Source organism: Zonotrichia albicollis, chromosome 19, assembly GCF_047830755.1.
Source record: "Zonotrichia albicollis isolate bZonAlb1 chromosome 19, bZonAlb1.hap1, whole genome shotgun sequence".
Taxonomy (NCBI): domain Eukaryota; kingdom Metazoa; phylum Chordata; class Aves; order Passeriformes; family Passerellidae; genus Zonotrichia; species Zonotrichia albicollis.
This window is the reverse complement of record NC_133837.1, coordinates 5701750-5720963: the sequence shown is the minus strand read 5'-3', so window position 1 is coordinate 5720963 and position 19214 is coordinate 5701750. Positions and strand designations below refer to the sequence as shown.

The following is a 19214-nucleotide window of genomic DNA, read 5'->3' as shown; positions in this document are numbered from 1 at the left end:
TATTCTGATTCTCACTAACCAATCTAGTACAAGATACAAATCCTACAGCATTTACATACAGCCTATAAGAATCACTGCATTACCATTCTGTGTTACATTTTAAACCCTAAAAACTCCTCTTTGGGCCCCTCCTGCCAAACTGTAGGGTCTGCTCTGACCCTCGGGCCTGTCTGCAAGCAGAGGGTGTTGTTCCATCAAAAGGGGATTACATTCAGCTGGCCACACCATTGTTTTCCAGTTGTTCAGTAACTGAGGTATCTCAAAGCTTGCTTTCATTTCAATCTCACTTATAGTTTCTATGTTCTCAAAATCTTTTGCCAGACAATCATATTGATAAGGCTTCCCTGTTTCATCTTCCCCAACACTGCACCCCCTGCTCCAGCCCACCCACTCCCCTTTGAGCTCCTCCACCCCTCCCAGCAAAGCCCAAAATGTGTATGTTGTAAGTTAATAATATCAGGGACCATTTGCAGAAGGGGAGGAAAATAGATTTGTTTTTGGTTTTTTTTGAGCCTTCTATTCTCTTCTGTGATGTGCTTGGAGCAAACAGCACTTGTCACCACCTTAATCCATGATGTCTTCACATGAATATGATGTGTAGCTGCAGGCAGGCATTGTTCTGGGTGAAAAGCTTCACTTCCTTTTACATAATTAAAGTTTTGGGGGGAGCTACCTACCTAGCAGGAGTTGCTAAAATATCTAGAAACTTGCAGAAAACCCTAAAAACAGAGTTTTGGGAGCAGAAAGTTTTGTCAGAGGTGCCTGGGTGCAGATGGACAAGGTCACTGTGCCTGGGGGATGCTGCTGGACACAGCAGGGGTGTGGGCAGGCACTGTGGCATCCTCAGCATCCTCCAGATGTGTGAGGGATCTGAGGGATGGAACTGAGCTTTTAACATGTAGATTTTGCTGAAACTCTAATGTCTGCCTGATTGTGGATTCATGCTCTGTATGCATCCTGGTCTTTAAAGGAAAAGCTGATGAAAGAGGCAGGAACACAGGCTCAGTGGGGAAGAAGCTTTTAGAGGAGAAAAATTGTTTGGAAAATAGCAAAGAGAGAGGAGGGGAAAGAATTCTGCTGGGAAAGGAGCATTGCTGCATTACTTCCTTGGAGGTCTGGGAAATACATTATGCAGAGCTCCAAACAATGTTTGCCAGCAGCAAGTCAGCTTAGATGTGTCCATGGGGGGTTCCTTGTGGTTTTTTCCTATTCTTTTTTCCCTTTAATAGCCAAAATCTCTCTTTGCTGGGCCCCAGGGTGATCTGTGACCCTGTGTTTGTGTTAGGACCTCGTTTGTCCCTGTGCTAATGATGTGCTCAGGGCTGTGTGTGTTGGTGTGTGAGGACAGGATCCACCTGGCTCCATCCCTGGGAGAGGGGATGACCAGGGCAGGGTTCAGCTGGGTCACCACTGCTGGCTGCTCTGGGGCACCCCTGAGCTGCTGTTTCCAGTCAGCTGGAGCTGAGTGGGTCTCAGGGGCTGAATGGAGCCAGGCAGAGGTGTCCCCGTGGGATGGGGACACTGCCTGGTGGCTGCTGAGGGGCAGGATCAGTCCCTTCCCCTCTGCACTCCTATGCCTGGCTCTGCAGGGGTCTCTGAGCCCTTTGTGGGGCACAGGGAGACCATGGAGGGGTTTGGCAGTGGGTGCTGTCTTGGCCCTTCAGTGAGGGCTCATTTCAAAGGTGATCCTTGACCCTGGGGCCTCCAGGTTTCCTTTTCAAGGCAGCACCTACTCAGCTGTGCTGCATGTCCCCATCTCCTTCAGAGCCACCAAGGGAGACCTGCAGCACCTGGAGGTGTCCCAAGGAGGGTTTTCTCCTGGTCTGGGACCCCCAGCAGTTCAAACACCTTCAGGGGACGATGGCCAGGTGCCCTCATTGCTGTCTGCAGCCTTGATGTGGAAGTGGAGCTGTCAGCAGGGAGGGATTTCCCAAGGCACTGATCACTGGGGTTATGCAATCCCTGCAGCTTTCCTCTGCTGAGACTTTTGTTGTAGAGATTTTCTGACATTTTTGCCCTCTGGAACAAGCAGCATCTCTTCTGTGAGCCCCTGGAGAATGTCCAGAGCTTTTTTTAATCCCAGCTGATGAATGTGAGAGGCACTCCCAGCTTGTGCATAACCACAGACTTTAGGGTTTGCTTAAAGTAAACCCTTTCTTACAACCTTTTTGTATGACCCTTTGAAAGAAATCTAGAGACCAATATGAATCACAGATTGTTGTGTGACATTGATGGAGAACTTAAAGGCTCCCTACATCAAAATCCTGTGCAGGCATATGATAAAGCTTCAGCATCAAGTTTTCTGGATAAAAAAATATATCTGGATGTATCACTTTGAACAACATAAATATTTTGCAAAATATTAATTTACATTTTATTGCTTTTGTACCACCAGTGTAACAGGTGCTTCCAAATACTCTGGGAGCAAATTATGAAGCAGATATTAATTGAGACATGCAGAAATACTCTCAGTAAGTTGTCCCAAGCAACTGGTGCTCCACACAGGGGGAATGTGAGCAGGGATGGTCTCACCTGTGGCCATTTCCACATTGTGCTGTCCCTGGATGGTTGGTGACAGCTTGGACAGAGCTGGAGCAGGTTTGGATCTGATTTGCAGTGCCCTGCTCTCATCCCAGCCCCACCAAGGACACCAGGAGCTGTGGGCAAGTTCCTGCAGTCCTCTGTGGCCCTGCAGAGATAAAAGCCCTCTGCCACTTCACGGGGTTTTGTGAGGGCTCACAGCCGATAGCGGCAGCTTTGAAAGGGAAATGTTTAAAGTGCTTTCAAACCCTCTTTACTCGTCCTATCTGAAGGGAAACGATTCCCTCTCTGTCTGCTCTTTGAATGCCTCTCCCTGCCAGGGGATTGCAGCAGCAAATCCCCTTTTTCCTGCCGTTTTCCAGAAGTGCAAATCCCCTTTTTCCTGCTGTTTTCAAATCCCTTTTTTCCTACTGTTTTCCAGGCTGCGGCCGTTGGACATCGAGTTCATGAAGCGCCTGAGCAAAGTGGTCAACATCGTGCCGGTGATCGCCAAAGCCGACACGCTAACGCTGGAGGAGAGGGACTACTTCAAACAGCGGGTAAGGGGCTGCTGCCCCTTCCCTGGGCTCCCCTCTGGGCTGGCCCATCCCCTGGTGCCCCTTGCCCCCCTCGTGGCTCTCCTGGCAGGGCTGTGCAGGCAGGGCCTGGCCCCGAGCCCAGCGCATTCCTCCGGCTGCAGCTCGGAGCGATCCCGCGTGGCCGCAGGGTAGGCCTGCTCTCCAAGCACTTCCTCGTGTTTCTCTTGGATCTTTGTCAGTGCAGGATAAGTTTGGAGCTGCAGGCTTGCTTCTCCTGCCTCCTTTGTTGTTGTTGTTGTTGTTGTTATTTTCAGGCTGGTTTCTGTTATTTTGGGAGGTTGATGCACGTAGGGGCTGGAAAAGCCTCCCTGTGCAGCATCGTGCACTGATACAGGAACCAGTAAAACACATGTGGGTTTGCTGAGCTCAGCTGGGTGAGGTTAGGAGGGAAGCAAGGTATGAAATTCCCGTGGTTGGCTGTCTGAATCCACAGCAAGGCATGGGCTGTGCTCTCAGAAGTGGGGGTGGTCCATTTGAGGGTTTGGTAAGAGACTGTAAATCCCTTTGTGTGGGTGGTGGATGTGGCTGCAGGTGTGAGGCCTCAGCATTCCCTGCACAAGTAAAAACCACCAAGCTCCTTGATCCGTGAGTCTGACCTGGGAGAAGTAAAGGGAAAGAGAATCTTGCCAAAAGGGTGTGTCTAGGGGCCACTCCTCTGGTTCTGGACAGCTTAGCCAGGGGTGGTTCCATGCCCCCTTTAGGAGAGGGTGAGCTGCACCTTCCCATACCAGTAGGAGCCTCTCCTTCCCAGTTCTTAATGAGCAGCATCAGGCACTGAAATAGCCAGTCTGGTTTTGGGGGCAGTTCCAAACTCTCCAAGCAGTTTCCTTGGTTAGAGGCTGGCAGGGAATGGAGCTGAGGGGTGGCCCAGGCTGGGCTCCCTTGGCTTGTCAGGCTGTTTGCACAGAGCTCTGCAAGGGGCAGGTGAGGGGGCACGGAGGGGTGAGTCCATGGTGCCACATCTGCTCTCTGGGGTGGCTTCTGCAGGCTGCTGGCTCCATTCAGAGATCACCAGTGCACCCATCCCTGTGTCTGTAGGTGACTGGCTGGCTCTGGCACTACAAAGTCAGTCTGGGACCTCAGATGTCACCTGGGCACCCTTGGCTGCTGATGCCATGGGCACAGTGCCTGGCTCTGCTGCTCTGCACTGGCTCAGCACAGGACAAGCTCACCCTCTCTCTGATTGCTTCCTGATTATAACCAGACCTCCCAAATCCTCTCAGATGGAGGGAGAGCATGTCACCACATGGTGTGTTTGCTCCCAGCAGATGAGAGGACAGGAAATCAGGCCAGCTGGGCACAGGCTGGGACCTTTTCCACTCATTCATTCCAGTGTGCTTCCAAAAGCAGAGCCCTGTGTGCCTCTGGGGTGTAGCCTGGTTCAGAGAGGTGGTAGATTTTGGGTTTGGAGATGTGAAGCCCCAGCCTGGCTGCAGGCTGGTGCCAGTGCTGTGCTGAGGGAGTGGAATGTGCTCCCTGGAGTTGGGTTTGTTGGGTTGTTGCCCTAAACTCAGTGTGGGGGTTTGGTGAGGGTGGGAGGCTGGCTGGGAGCTCCCCCTGGGCTGGATCCTCTCCTTTGCCAGCCTGCACTGTAGGACTGGTGTGGAGATGTTGCCATAGGAAGTGGTGGGAGCTGCTGCCAGCCTGGGTTGGGGTTTGCAGCATTGTAGGAGAAGGTTGATCCTTCAAACTCCCTGTGAGCTGAGCCTCCACCCAGGAATCAGATTCCAGCATCTCTTGGCCTTGCACAGAGGCAAAGTCCTTAGAGTCTGCCCTTCCAAGCTGTGTCCTTGTCCCTCCAGATCAAGTTCCATTTCCAAGGAGTGTAAACAAACAGCAGAGAGCAGCTTTTCACCTTTGTGTTACAAGCCTGGCAGCTGTTCCCCTTTGCTTGGGCAGCTTGGCTTGTCTTGTTTGTCTTTTCCAATCCCCAAACAACATCCAGCTTGTGTAACTGCATCTCCCTCTCTGCCTGAGCCGTGTCTTTGGCACCAGGTTCTTGCAGAGGTTGCAGGGCAGGCTCTTGGTGGGTGTGTGGCACAGGTGTCTGTCCCCAAAGGGGGCTATGTTTAGGATGGAGAGGGAGATGCTGCTGCTGGGACTGGTGGGCATCACTCAGAGACCCTTTGGGAGCATCTCCTGTGCCTGCCTGTCCTTCACCCGTGCCTGTGCTCTTCCCTCCTAGATAATGGCTGATCTCCTGGCCAATGGCATCGATGTGTACCCCCAGAAGGAGTTTGATGAGGACTCTGAAGATCGGCTGGTGAACGAGAAATTCCGGGTCAGTGCCTGGGACAGACCTGCAGCTCCAGGGCTGGCCATGACCTGAGGGCTCCCTTCCAAAGGTTCTGTTGTGTTCCCAAAGCTGCTGTGGCCTGTCCATGGGGTCTGCCCTGCAGCAGGGATCCTGCCAGAGCTCAGGGCAGGGGTGGAAGGAGGGTGGGGAAGGTGTCCTGTCCATGCTCCATCCCCATCTCCACCCTGCCGGGTGTGTCACTGACATCTTTTAGGAAAAATCCTTCCCTTAGGATTTTTCCTCCTGAGAATCTGAGAGGCCTCAGGAACAAAATATAAGCAATGATCATCTGCTGCTGTGGAATGCAACCGGTAGATTTTTGATTGGCCCATGTTGGATGTTTCTAATTAATGGCCAGTCACAGTCAGCTGGCTCAGACAGAGAGTCAGCTGCTTTTGTTATCATTCCTTCCTATGCTATTCTTAGCCAGCCTTCTGATGAAATCCTTTCTTCTATTCTTTTAGTATAGTTTTAGTATAATATATATCATAAAATAATAAAGCAAGCCTTCTGAAACATGGAGTCAGATCCTCATCTCTTCCCTCAGCCTGAGACCCCTGTGAACACTGTCACACCAGGTGCCCTCACAGAGGGTCCATGGCCCCTTCCCCTGCCCCAGGTTCAGGGAGCAGAGGTGCCTGCCCATCCCTGGCTGGGGCAGCAGCCTTCCCAGCACTGCGATGGAATTTCACCTCTAGGCTGCCTGCTGATAGCAATTCCACACTGCAGGAATCAGCCAGCAATTTATTGGCACATTAAAGTGGATTGGACGAATTTGTGGAAGAAAAATATCTTTTAGGGACTCTGAAGTTCAAAGACACCAACTTGGATCAGGAAATGAGTTGGCCACAGGTTGCTGGGGGCAATTCCCAGGGAGGTTTTGGGATACCTTTGCTCAGCTGTACCTGGTACCTGCCAATGGGGGACTGGACTAGGCTGGGTTTGGGCTGGTTTTAGGCTGGGCACATGTGCAAGAGATGCTGGTACCCAGTCCTGGGCTGCCTGTGGGCCCTGGTAGGCAGCACTGCTCAGGAACATCAGGGGCAAACCAGCTCATCCCATGAAACCCCCCTGGAAGCAGGAGGATGTAGGACTTTGCTCACTGGTTTGCTTTCCTGAGCAGTTCTCAGAAGAAATCACAGCCTTGTTTTTCTCTTCCCACAGGAAATGATCCCATTTGCAGTGGTGGGCAGTGACCAGGAGTACCAGGTGAATGGAAGAAGAATCCTTGGGAGGAAGACCAAGTGGGGCACCATTGAAGGTACCTGAGCCCACCTCCCTGCCCTAATAAAGTCCAAAACCAGCAGTAGAAATTGAAATGGATGTGCTGCTTCCCTGTCCCTCCAAAAAAGGATAATTCTCCTCATGTTTGAGGACTGGAAACACCTTGGCCATTGCTCCTGTGCTGGGTTCCTGGGCCTTTGTGTGCCTTGGGGGTTGCTGAGTGCTGGAGGGGACATTCCTGGGGGTCTCATGGCCTGCCTTGTTGCCTGCTGGCAGGATTTGAGGGCACACCAGTGACATCCCCATGTCTCAAGCCCCTGTTAGAACCTTCCCCTGGCAGCTGTACCCTCCACCATGCCTTTAGTTGGTGCCTTTCTGGGATCTCTTCCCTCTATCTCCCATCTCCATCTGCCTTTTTTTCTCCTCCATTTTACAATCATGGTTTAAAGGCTAGATGAAAACTCCTGGCTCCAGCACATCCACACATTTCCCTGTTGCTGGTTTCTGGCAGCCAGCTGGCTCATCTCCAGTGCCACCCCTCTCATCTTCCTCCCCTTCACTTCACAGGTTCCTCTCATTTACAAGTCTTTTTAATAGGAATCCTGTGTTGAGGGATGGTTTAACAGAGCTGCCAGGAAAATTGGTGTATTTTGAAGCTCTGCTGCCCTCTTGTGCTTTATCCCTGAACATTCTGAGTCCAATGGGATTCATTAAACCCTCACCTTCCCCTTGTGAAGGCATCTGCCTTCTGCACAGGGAGACCCCCAGGACACAGCCATGGCCACAGGCAGCCTTTGCAGAGCAGTTGTGTTTATGTTTTGCCATTCCTGCATGATGTTTAATAGTTAGACTCAATGATCTTAGAGGTCTTCTCCAGCATAAAGGATTCTGCTATTTTATGTACAGGATTTTTGGGATAAAAAAACCAATTAAAAAGGCATTCTTCCTCTAAATTGAGTAAAATTAGAGGTAAAATAGCAGCTGTCAGACTGATTGTGGTGGAGCAGCACCCCTTGGTTTCTCCCTGTTGCAAGCACTCCTCCTCCTGCCAGCAGAGGCCCTTGGCAGCAGGAGTTCCTGTCCTGGCACAGCCCTCACAGTGTGCCTGGGGTTCTGCAGGATGCTCATGGCTATAAGCTACAGATGAAACTTCAGTGGAGAGCTCACCACAGCCCTCCCCCTGTCTTGTTTGGGGTTCTGGGGCTGTGCTGGGGGTGCTGCTGGGAGCTGCTGGGAGCTCCTCGTTGGTGGGACCCTGGGAAGGGCTGTGGCTGCTGTCAGACCTCACCAGGGCTGAGCTTTCCAGCAGCAAAGAGGACTCCTGAGGTACTTGTACCCTGGGGTGTCAGAGCCCACCTGAGCCCCCCACACTCTGGGGAAGCCCCCAGGTGCTGCTGCCCCAGGTGCTGCCATGGGGGCTCACTGATGGTTTCTGTCTCTCTTGCCAGTGGAGAACACAACACACTGTGAGTTCGCCTACCTGCGGGACCTCCTCATCAGGTCAGTGCCCTGTCCCAGAGCCTTTGGTCACCAGGTGGCATCCAGGGAAAGGGGACAGCCCAGCACAGCTTGAGGCAGCTGCTGTTTGCTCTGCTACTCCCTCCCTCCACCCTCCATCCCTGCCTTCCCTCCCGGCCCACTGCAAGGGGTGGCCCCACTCTTTGGGGGCCGAGTGCAGGGGGAGAGGGGCAGTGGAGGGGTCAGGACACACTCCAGGATTGCTGGCAGTGTGGCTCCAGCTTGCCTGCAAGCAGCTTCTGGCCTTAGTGGGCCCTCACCAGTGCCAGATCTCACCCCACTGGGGTGTCACTGTGGGGTCTGGGTGAGGCTGGTCCCTCCTGAAAGAAGCGTCCCTGCTGTGGGGAGAGGGAGGCTGAGCCCCCTGGGCTTCCTAGAGAGGGGACATTGGGCTCCTCCCCAGTTTGGCTGCAAAGCCAACTCTGCACAGGTATCACTCTGCTGCTGGCAGAGTTATGAGGGGCTACAAAACCTCAGCCCAGGTCTAGCAGGGTGGGGATCTCCCTGGGTGGGTGTTGTGCAGCCACAGGTCTGTGTCCCCAGGCATGAATGAAGGCTTCAGCTCCTGCTGCCCAATAATGCTGCCAATGATTGCCTTTACTTCCCTCCTGTGCCCTAAAGGAGGGAATTAACCTGCGTTAACCAGCAAGGCAGGAGGGGACATTGGGCCTGGGGGTGTTTGGGGTGACATGGGCTGGTGTGATTGCTCCATCTCCCTTCCCTGCAGGACACACATGCAGAACATCAAGGATATTACCAGCAACATCCACTTTGAAGCCTACAGGGTGAAGAGGCTGAACGAGGGCCAGAGCTCTCTGTCCAACGGCGTGGCTGACAAGGAGCTGGTGGCCAACGAAATGTAACCGTCCCTCGCCGCAGCCAGGACCTCGCTCGCTCACGCTCGCTCTTTCTCCCCTCTCCCCCCTTTATTTTTATATAAATCCTCTGCCACTGTCCCTCTTGCCCTGCTCCCTGACCCCCTGCCATGTAAACTGACCAAATAACCAGACGTGGAGCGGGGTGGCCGCTCTCCCCCTGCTTTGTGCCATGAGTTTTGTGCTCAGCCCCCGGAGAGGCGTCCCTGGCCCGGGGTCCGTCCCTCTGTGCAGGCTGGGATCTCACTTGCCCCCAGCTGTGGCCCCACAGCCACACCAGGGGAGCAGATCTGTGGGGCCAGCAGGGCTGGGGTGCCCTGGGAGCCTTTGCAGCCCCTCCTCTCCGTCCATGGAAGGCGAGGGCTCCTCCAGGTGGATGGAGCCTTCAGGGCGAGGTACGGTGGGATGAAGAGAGCAAGCCAGTGCCATCCTTGTCTCCTACAGCCCTCTGGGAGCCACCAGCCCCCAAACCAGCCCCTGTACCCTGTCTACATGCAATAAACTGGGAGTGTTGAGGTGTCACCTCACCTGTCACCGACCCCCGGCCAGGCAGAGCGCCCTGCTTTGGGAGAAGTGCCTTTTAGACTGTGACCTTGCAATAGCGTGGGAGAGGGGAGGGAGGCTCTGCCTTGTCTGTCTCTGCAGCCTGCACAAGGCTGTGAACCTCCACAGAGACTCTCATTCCCTCTCCCTCAGGCCAGAGCTGTGGCTGATGTCCTGGGAACACTTGTGTATTTATTTGTCACTCAGTTGGGTGGGTCTTTGTCCTCTGAAGGCTCTGAGTGTGTTTGTCCTGAGGGGGCTGAGTGTGGAACTTTGTCTCTGCAAAGCAGTGCTGGGAGGCAGAGGGTTGTCCTGTCTGACCCTTGTGATTCTTGGGCTTTTCCCTACATCAGAGGAGGCTCTTGGGTAGCTGTAAATTCCTTTTCATTTCCTGGGTCCCCTGTGTGTCCAGGGAAGATGCTCCTGTTGTGCTGGCCCTTGTGCAGGGGGTCTGTGCATGTGCTGACCGAGCCCTGCAGCTGTGGGGGGAGCTGGGGGGTGTTTGTGGGTGCTGCTCCCCCAGCTCTGCCCCCAGACCCTTCTCTTTCTGTGTAAATCAGACCCTGCAAGCATTAGGTAGCACTGTGACACAGGAGCAGGGGTTCCTGGAGCAAAGCTCTGCAGTCCTGCCCCTCTCCCCAGCTCCCCTTTGCCTTTCTGGTGTCCACCAGTCTCCCAATCCTTTGTAAGGGAAAAAAAAACTTCCTGCAAATCACCCATTTGAGGGGCACACACCGAAGTGGCAGCGTGTCCATGCTCTGGCACTGGAAGGCACCTGCAGAGCCCACGGGGGACAGAGCCTGGCTCAGCACAGGAGGAGGGAGGAGGTTGCTCTCCCCTTGCTGGGGCTCCCCAGCTTTTCAGGGGCTCCCCACACACCCCCCCCAGCAGCCAAAGTGGGGTGAATTGTGAGAATCCCTTCTCCCCTTCACTCACATCCCCCCTCCACAGCAGCCCCACGGAGCTGTTGGGGAACAGCAACTCTCTACTTGCTGATTTGCTATATTTTAGCAAAAAACAACAACAAATGTATTAACTGAAAAAAAATATATATTTCAAGTGTCAAAAAAAGACTGAAAGGGGAGAAAAAAACCTCTTGTGTGAGGCACTCCTGTAAATGCCATCTTAAACTTTTTTTCCCTCTAGTTGGTATCTCAAGCTGGGCCAAGCAAGACACGCCGCTTTCTCCTTTGTATCCTGACTTTTTTTTTTTTTTTTGAAGGAAAAAAAAAAAGAAAATAATACAATAAAAAGCCCTTCATCCAGATCTATTAAAAATGGCCTTTTGGGGGTTATAAGCATTATGAAAATTTAGTCCATTTTTGTATAAATAATAGTGTTTAATATGTATTTCCCAAAATAAATGTTTCGAATGCAAATAGAAGGAGGCTTGTTTGGAAATGTCTGTTCCCAGCCTTGGTGTAATCATTGCTGTAGGGTTGAGGGTGATGGGAGAGTCCAGGCCCAAAACTGCCCTGTTTGGGGTGGAAGAGAATTCCTTGACACCAGCAGGGGGGTTATTTACAGACGGGGCTGCTGTGGAAAGTGCCTCGAGCTGTTTTATTTTCCAGCATCAGTCTCATTACATGATTATGACAATGGGGAGATGCCAGCAGCTCACATCCCAGGCAGCAGACCAAGAACTCAATGTTACAACTCACTTTATAAGTTTTTTGACCAATCACACAAAGCAAGAAGGCTTTCATCAGAAGGCTAGCTAAGAATAGAAAAGGAAAGAATGATAACAAAGGCTTGTGTCTCGGACAAAGAGAGTCTGAGCCACCTGACTGTGATTGGCCATTAATTAGAAACAACCACATGAGACCAATCACAGATGCACCTGTTGCATTCCACAGCAGCAGATAATCATTGTTTACATTTTGTTCCTGAGGCTTCTCAGCTTCTCAGGAGAAAAAATCCCAAGGAAAGGATTTTTCATAAAAGATGTGTGCGACACAGGGCTTCCCAGGCAGATTCTGGAATCTGAGTGTGTCCATGGAGGGGGACAGAGGATGCTCCAGGGCTCTCCAGGCTGATGCTGTCCTGGTGACAGGTTGAGAAATGATTCGTGGATAGAGAAAGGGGAAATCAGGCAAAATTCCCCAGCTCAGCAGTAAGGGCAGCTTTTGTTTAGGCCAGAGGAGGAGCTCAAGGGGTCGGAGGTCCCTTCATGGGAATGGTGCAGGGAATGGCTTCCAGATGTTGGGAAGCACCAGAGAGGTGGGCTTGGCCAAGGGAGAGCAACAACACCAGATGCTCTGATGGAACAGGGGCTGGTGTGGTGCTGTGGGAAAAATCCCAGCTGGGGGAAGGGCTGGCCATTGCAAAATTCCCCCCGGATCCCCAGAGTGTCCCAGGAGTGACCTGGGAGGGGCTGGGTGAGGATGGTTTGGGCAGAGGAAAGCAAGGCAAGGAGCTGCCCACACCCTCCAAGGGAAATGTGCCTCAGGATGGCAGCAAGGACCTTGCACTAATGGCTTATTGAGTGGCCTCACTTGAACAAATGAGGGAAATGAAGATGAGTGAGAGTTTAATTACCGAGCTGAGCAGCTTTCCACAGCAAGGATGGGCCCTGCTTGCCTTGCCTGGCTCTGGCAGGGACGGGGGTCCCCCAGCACAGCTGGGCTCTGGGGGTGCCTGGCAGCCCTGCAGGAGGGGGCTGCAGGGCCAGGCAGGGCTGGAGATGGGTCAGATTCCAAAGAGCATCTCCATCCAAAGAGGAGGACTATAAATAATCAGAATAAAAGGGAGTATAAATAATTAAAGCAGCTCATAGCGAGCAGTTCCCGAAACGTCTGCCTGATTTAAAAACTAATTACTTGGAGGGTAATCACCACCAGAAGTGCACATATTTACCCACAATGCTGCTCTTCCCTCCTCTTCCCTTCTCTCCCTTCTCCTGATTGCTTTCCCAGGCTCTGGCACAGACTTATCACTCACCCACAGTGCACAATAAATGGGCTTGTACTCGTCCATCTCCCTGATTAATTCCAGCACTGGAGACCTGCTCAGGGAGGAATAAATCCTCTCAGGGTGGGAGGCCAGGTGCTGGCAGGAGGGGAAGCTGAGCTGTGAGGTACCTGCAGAGCCCAGAGGAGCTGGGAGCCCCAAAAGGTGAATTTGTGCTGCCAAAACCAGGGCACCAGCAGGCACAAGGACCCCCAGGGGGATGTAGGATTGATGGGGGTAGCACGGTCTGGATGGACGGGGATGAGAGATCTCTGCAGCCAGGTCTGGAACTTGGGGTTTATTGCAAAGGGCCTGGGTGCAGGGGCCTGTTGGGAGCTGCCAAACACAGAGCAGGCTGAGAGAAGAGAGGGGGAGAGAGGGTGAGAGGGTGAGAGAGTAAAAAGGTAAGAGCGTAAAAGACAAGAGCTAAGAGACAAGAGGTAAGACAGCGCTACAATACAATAAATCTTCTTCTGTGTTGAATATTCTGATTCTCACTAACCAGTCTAGTACAAGACACAAATCCTGCAGCATTTCCATACAGCCTATAAGAATCATTACATTACCATATTATGTTACATTTTAAACCCTAAAAACTCCTCTTTGTGCCCCTTCTGCCAAGCTGTGGGGTCTGCTCTGACCCTCGGGCCTGTCTGCAAGCAGAGGGTGTTGTTCCATCAAAAGGGGATTACCTTCAGCCAGCCACACCATTGTTTTCCAGTTGTTCAGTAACTGAGGCATCTCAAAGCTTGCTTTCATTTCAATCTCACTTATAGTTTCCATATTCTCAAAATCTTTTGCCAGACAATCATATTGATAAGGCTTCCCTGTTTCATCTTCCCCAACACCTGCTCAGTGTGAGCTGCTGCTCTGCTGGGCCATCCCTCACACCCTGGGGTGTGCAGCGAACCCTGAATTCCCTGGTGGGGGATCTGTCCTCTGGGACACATCTGCCTTTGATGTGCTTGCTGGGCTGCAGCAGGCACAGGCAGGGCTGCAGAGCTGCAGCTTTAATTACAGAGAAGCTGCTGCACTGCAGCTGAAAGCTTGGGGGAGTTTGATCATCCTCATTGTGGCTTGTCCCTGCCACAGTGAGGATTTGTCCCTGTACCCCCAGCTCCTCCCTCACACAAGGTCTCAACCCTTTTCTTACAAACCCTTTTCTTCCATGCCCACAGCAAACTCAATTTTGTACCTCTCTCACGCAGTTTAGTTTGTATTTATTTGCCTGAGCTTCTCTCTGGACCTTCACAAATTAATAAATAATTCTCACCATCAGCCTGATTTAGGAGCAGCACTGCGCAGAGCTGCTTCATTTAGGAAAGCAGAATAAATTACTCCTAACTTATGATATTCAGGAGACTTCCACCTGCAGCCCATGATATTTTCTCATTAACATTACCCAGCTAAGCTAAAAACTGCAATTTCATAAGTCATACTTCCTTCAAAGGCACATTACCAGCTTCCCAGGGACTCCAAAGTTTACTGGAGCTTAAAGACATTTCCAATAAGAAAACCATTTGTATAGGTCATTTCTTGCAATGAATTCTAGCACTAGAGACTGGTTAAATATACTCCTTACATGCAATAACTTCCTGGAAGTATAGGGGAAAAGTACTTTTCCACAATTAGTAATAGAAATCATTGTTAGGGAAACCTGGGTGACTGGAATATAAAATATCATGAGAAATAGCAGATCAGGAATGTGCCAAAGTCTCCCCTTCTTATTACAACTGAAACCATCTTTCCTGCAAGTTTCCCTGCCCTGAACTCTTCCCATCAGGAGGATTTAAGTGAGTGATGCTGGGCAAAAGAATAGCACTGAGTTACTCTTCAACAAGAAGATTAAATGAAAATATTTAACTGGGAAACAAAATAAAAGTCCTTCATCCTCTGCTCTAGGACATATCTATAAATGACATAAATCAAAATATTCCCTTTTTGTGGTTTTTTTAGGGGTTGGGGGTTGCCCACAGTGAAAATATGGGATGGGGGACTGGGATACAAGGGGGATGGATGATTCTGTGAGAGTTCCAAAGGGCCACCAGGACCCAGGGCTGGGCAGTTCTTCCAATCTGAGCACCATTTTTAAGGGAGGTTTTTTTGGTTTGGGGTTTTTTTCTAAGTCAGAGCTGAAGGCTCTTGCTGGCAAAGTTTACAGACCCCATTCTTTCAAAAGTAAAAACTGTCACCTTTGAAGGCCCTGGAATGTCCTGAAACATTTTAATGTCCTGAAACACTTTAATGTCCTGAAACACTTTAATGTCCTGAAAGAGCTTTGCAGAGGACAAGGATGGGGAAGCAGAAAGAGCCTGGAGCCTCTGGGTACATCCAGGCACCCCACACTGCATCAGCCCTGTGGGGCAGCAGAGGAGAGCCTCACCTCCAGCACCCCCCTTACCACCAGCCTCAGTAAAAAATCAAAATTAAAATCATATTCCTAAAGCAAAATTACACATTGGAGACTCCAGGGCCCTCCCGGGAGGATCAGGGCACTCCTCTATAAATATCTGCCTCGAAATGTTTAATTTGCAGATGGAATTAAGGCCGGGAAGAAAGGGAAGGATGTCTTTTCATGTGTGGGCTGTCCAGCTTTGCCTTGACTATCAAAGTGAGGCGCGTTACAAAGCAGCAGCTCCACGGGATTATCTGAGAAACCTTGTAGGTCCCAGGTGGCAGAGCTTTTGGGGATCAAAAGGTGTGGGACTTATGCAGAAAGCCAGGGAAAGCCAGCCCCAAGGAGCCAAATCCCAGGGCAGTTGGCAGAGTTCAGAGATTTCCAAGGAAACGAGAAGGTGGGTGAGGAACCAGGAGAGCTTGGGCTTGCACGTGGATTTTGGATTAAATATTAACTCGCTGCAGTGGGTTATGAGGATAAATATTTTCATTAATCATGTATGTGCTCATTATGAGGGTGAGAATAGACCATTCAAGATTCATCTGCATGAGCTTTTCAACTCCAGCCTCCCGTTTTCTGCCTGTAGCTTTTGGTAAAACACCTTCTTTGCTTGCTTTCTTCAGAAAACTTTCCCCCCACAAAGAGTTTTATTGGTTTCAACATTTTATTGGTTAGGCTTTGAAAGCACCAGATGAAAAGGTTTAGCTTGAGGGTGAATGGAGAATGGAGAAAATGCAGTTCAGGTTTAAACAAGGGAAGGGGAGTGATGGTTTTGTAGGGATGGTTTTGTAGTGATGGTTTTGAAGTGGCCCATGGAGGTGGGAGCCTGACCTGGGCTGGGAAAACAGAGCTCAACTTCCAGGATCTGCTGCCACGAACCAGTGACACCTTGCCATCCATTTCATTAAAAATCTGAATTTTTCCTGCTTTCCTCCGATTTTATTGAACTTTTCAATCATTATAACTTTCCTTAGCTTTCCTTCCTTTCTGCTTTTAGCAGCTCTTTTCAATTACTTGGTGCTTTCCTTTTTATTCCAGTAATTTTTTTTTAAAGACTTGTCTAGAAAGAAGAGGGAAGACAGATTAAAATTTATACTGGAACAGAAAGTGAATATATGGCTGAGAGTCTAAAACCCTGTCATTAGCAATATTTAATAAGGAACAAAATTACTGGGCAAGCTGAGATGTCTGCAAATTACTTCTGAAACTCTCCAGGATGGAAGGGGAGAGCTGCCTGATGGATGAAGACACAAAGGATTTGGAAGGAGCACCTCTAATGACCACCTGTCCCACTAAAAGGATTTAGGGATGCTCTGAGGGACAGGGATGACACTTTGGAGGTGCCCTAAAAACATCCCCTGTGCTGCTGGCACCCTCTGGGCTGGCAGCAATGGCTTTATTTTTTTTTTTTTTCCACTGACACCAATCCCAAATTGAGCCCTGTGGAGGAAAAGAGAGGCCACGGGTGTTGGATGTTTCCTTTTCTGAGCACTTCATGGAGGAGGAAGGGGCAGATTTAGGGTTGTGCTGGTGGCTGTACCTGTTTTTTTTTTTCAGATAAAGCCCTTTCCTGACCCAGAGATCAGCAACATCAACCTAAACCTCCTTCTCTTCCAATAATTCCAAGAAATTAACCTCTTGTTATCACTGACTTCAAAGATTGGTTTTTCAACATTCCACTCCATCCAGAAGATGCTCCTCAATTCACCTTTTCAATTCCAGCCATCAATAAAAGAAACCCACAACCCTTCAAAAAAGACAAGCACATCTTGTGCTCCAGAAAACCTTTTTTTCCTCACACAAAACACCAATTTATCAATTTAAGCCCTTTTCTAACCCAAAAATTAAAAAAAAAAAAAAAAAAAAAAAAAAAAGCCTGGATATGGCACTTGGTGCTATAGTCTAGTTGTTGTGTTAGGGCAGAGGCTGGACTCAGTGATCTTAGAGGTCTCTTCCAACCTCATTATTCTGTGATTCTGTGAACTAATAAACATTTTATTCCATGTTCAACAATAAACTTTTATTCCATGTTCAATGCCATTTAAAATTTAAAACAATACAAATATTACAGTTTGGAAGCTTTGGGCTTGGACCTGTCCTACCTCAGTCTGGTAGCTCTGATGCTTATCAGAGCACACCACACTCTCAATGCTTCATCTACAGGAGAAATCTGTTTAAAATGGGGCTTTTTGCTGCTGTCAGCTCTGGTATTTTTGGGGTGGTCCCCCAACAAAGGGAGGAAATGATGAACCTGACTCCATGTTATTAGAAGGCTAATTTATTATTTTATGATCTATGAAGATATAGATATAATGTATAATTATATATTTATATACATTATATATTTTATATATATAATATATAATACATTATATATTATATATTATGTATTATATATTATATATTACATATTACATATTATATATTATATATTATATATTATATATTCAAATTTTATTTATAATTTATCTATATTTACAAATTAGACCTAATATATAATTTATATAACATATTATATATAGTATATTAATTTATTATTTATTATTTATTATTTTATGATTCTATATTATATAAAAGAATGCTATACTAAAACTATACTAAAGAACAGAGAAAGGATGCAGACAGAAGGCTTAACAAGATAATAATAAAAAACTCGTGACTGCTTCTAGAGTCCCAACACAGCTAGACAGTGATTGGTCATTAAATTCAAACAATTCACATGGTGGATAAACAATCACCAAGCACATTTCAAAGCAACAAAACACAGGAGAAGCAAATGAGAAAAGGGACAGAGCTCACCCTAAACACAGGCCTGACTTGGGATCAGTTTCTATTCCCAGCAATATGCTTGAGCAAGTGCCCAGCGTTAAGGGATTACGGCTCTGGGGGTTTAGAGATTCACATCCATCTGCACTAGGCTTCACACAAAAGCCTTGACAGAAATAAAACCCCAAACCAGTGTGAAATATGTGTATATAAGCTGTGATAAATAACAGGCTTTCTGCTCTATACATACACCCTGGTTTAGCAGGAATGAGGCCACCAGTTAATCCAGCTCTGCCAAACCAGAACCAGCCTGCTGATTGCAGGGCCAAACTGGCACCACACTCAGCTTTGGCACCCTGGAAAGCTGCAGAGGCCAAAATTAAGTAAAAGCTCTGGAATGGCCTGCCCAGGGCAGTGGTGGAGTCACCATCCCTGGGTGTGCCGGCAGGACAGGGAGGGGCCTCACTCCTGCCCCAGGACTGCTGCAATTCCCAGCGTTGAAGATTGCAAGGCAAGATGTTTTCCATTACCATCTGTATGGCAGATTACCTTTGTCAAGTGGGCAGTTTGTCTTATCTCTCTGAGGAGACATCAGCTGATAACTGCTACTGAATGTCCCTGCATGGCTGATAAGAACTACAGCATCCCATTGGGAGATGGGAGCCCAGAGGGAGGAGCCAAGCATTCCTACCTGGACATAATCTGGAGATTCTGGAACACCAGCACAGCTTCTGCACTGGATTCCCCAGAGGAGCAGCAGCTGCCTCTTCTTCCCCTGGATCTTCAGAGGAAGAGACTGCACCTTTCTCCAGGATCCCTGCTCCAGCAGAACCAGCCCTGACACTGCAGGAGGGCTGAGCCACAATTCCAATGGGACTGCTGCCAACACCCTGACCCACAGGGTGTCAGGCTGGGTTCTGACTCTGTCAGTGTTGTTCCAGTGTACTGCATTCTTTATTTTGTCCTTTTATTTTTCCTTCCTTTCCCTATTAAAGAGCTGTTATTTCCTGCTCCCATATCTTTGCCTGAGAGCCCCTTAATTTAAAATTTATAGCAATTGGGAGGGAGGGGGTTTACATTTTCCATTTCAGGGGAGGCTCCTGCCATCTTTAGCAGACTCCTGTCTTTGCAAACCAAGACACCCAGATTTGTTGGGGCTGGAGCTGTGGCACCCATCAGGTCAGTTCTGGGTGTGTCCAAGTTTGTGTTGAAAATCAAACCTGCTGAGCTGGGATGGAGATCCCTCCCCCATGTGATGTTCCTGGAGGATGAACACACACCCCTCCATCCCTTCTCTCCTTTGCTTGTGAAGAATGATCAAAGTGCAGCTGCTGGATTTCATAACCCGAGTAAATGCTCAAAAATAATAAAAAAGAAGAATCACTCCCAAAACATCACAGGGCTGGCGTTTTGAGTTTTGGCTGCTTTGCCTGAGAAACAGTCTCCTCTGATTCAGCTTGTTCAAATCATCTTAACAGTTCTTAGCAAGAAAAAACCCTCTGTATCCTGAAGGCAAGTATATTTGG

The 19214-nt window shown here is 49.4% G+C and overlaps 1 protein-coding gene across 7 annotated transcripts in view; it reads left to right on the top strand.

The window, feature by feature from the left end:
• SEPTIN9 (septin 9) overlaps window positions 1-10959 on the top strand; it is a 149821-nt gene extending 138862 nt beyond the window's left edge. For all 7 annotated transcript variants that reach the window (XM_074555273.1, XM_074555275.1, XM_074555274.1 and 4 more), the window contains 5 exons: window positions 2963-3080; window positions 5305-5400; window positions 6580-6676; window positions 8088-8139; window positions 8885-10959. In XM_074555273.1, the coding sequence (XP_074411374.1) occupies window positions 2963-3080; window positions 5305-5400; window positions 6580-6676; window positions 8088-8139; window positions 8885-9020 (499 nt within the window). In that variant the 3' untranslated portion in view covers window positions 9021-10959. The remainder of the gene's footprint in view (window positions 1-2962; window positions 3081-5304; window positions 5401-6579; window positions 6677-8087; window positions 8140-8884) is intronic.
• Window positions 10960-19214: the final 8255 nt, after the last annotated feature.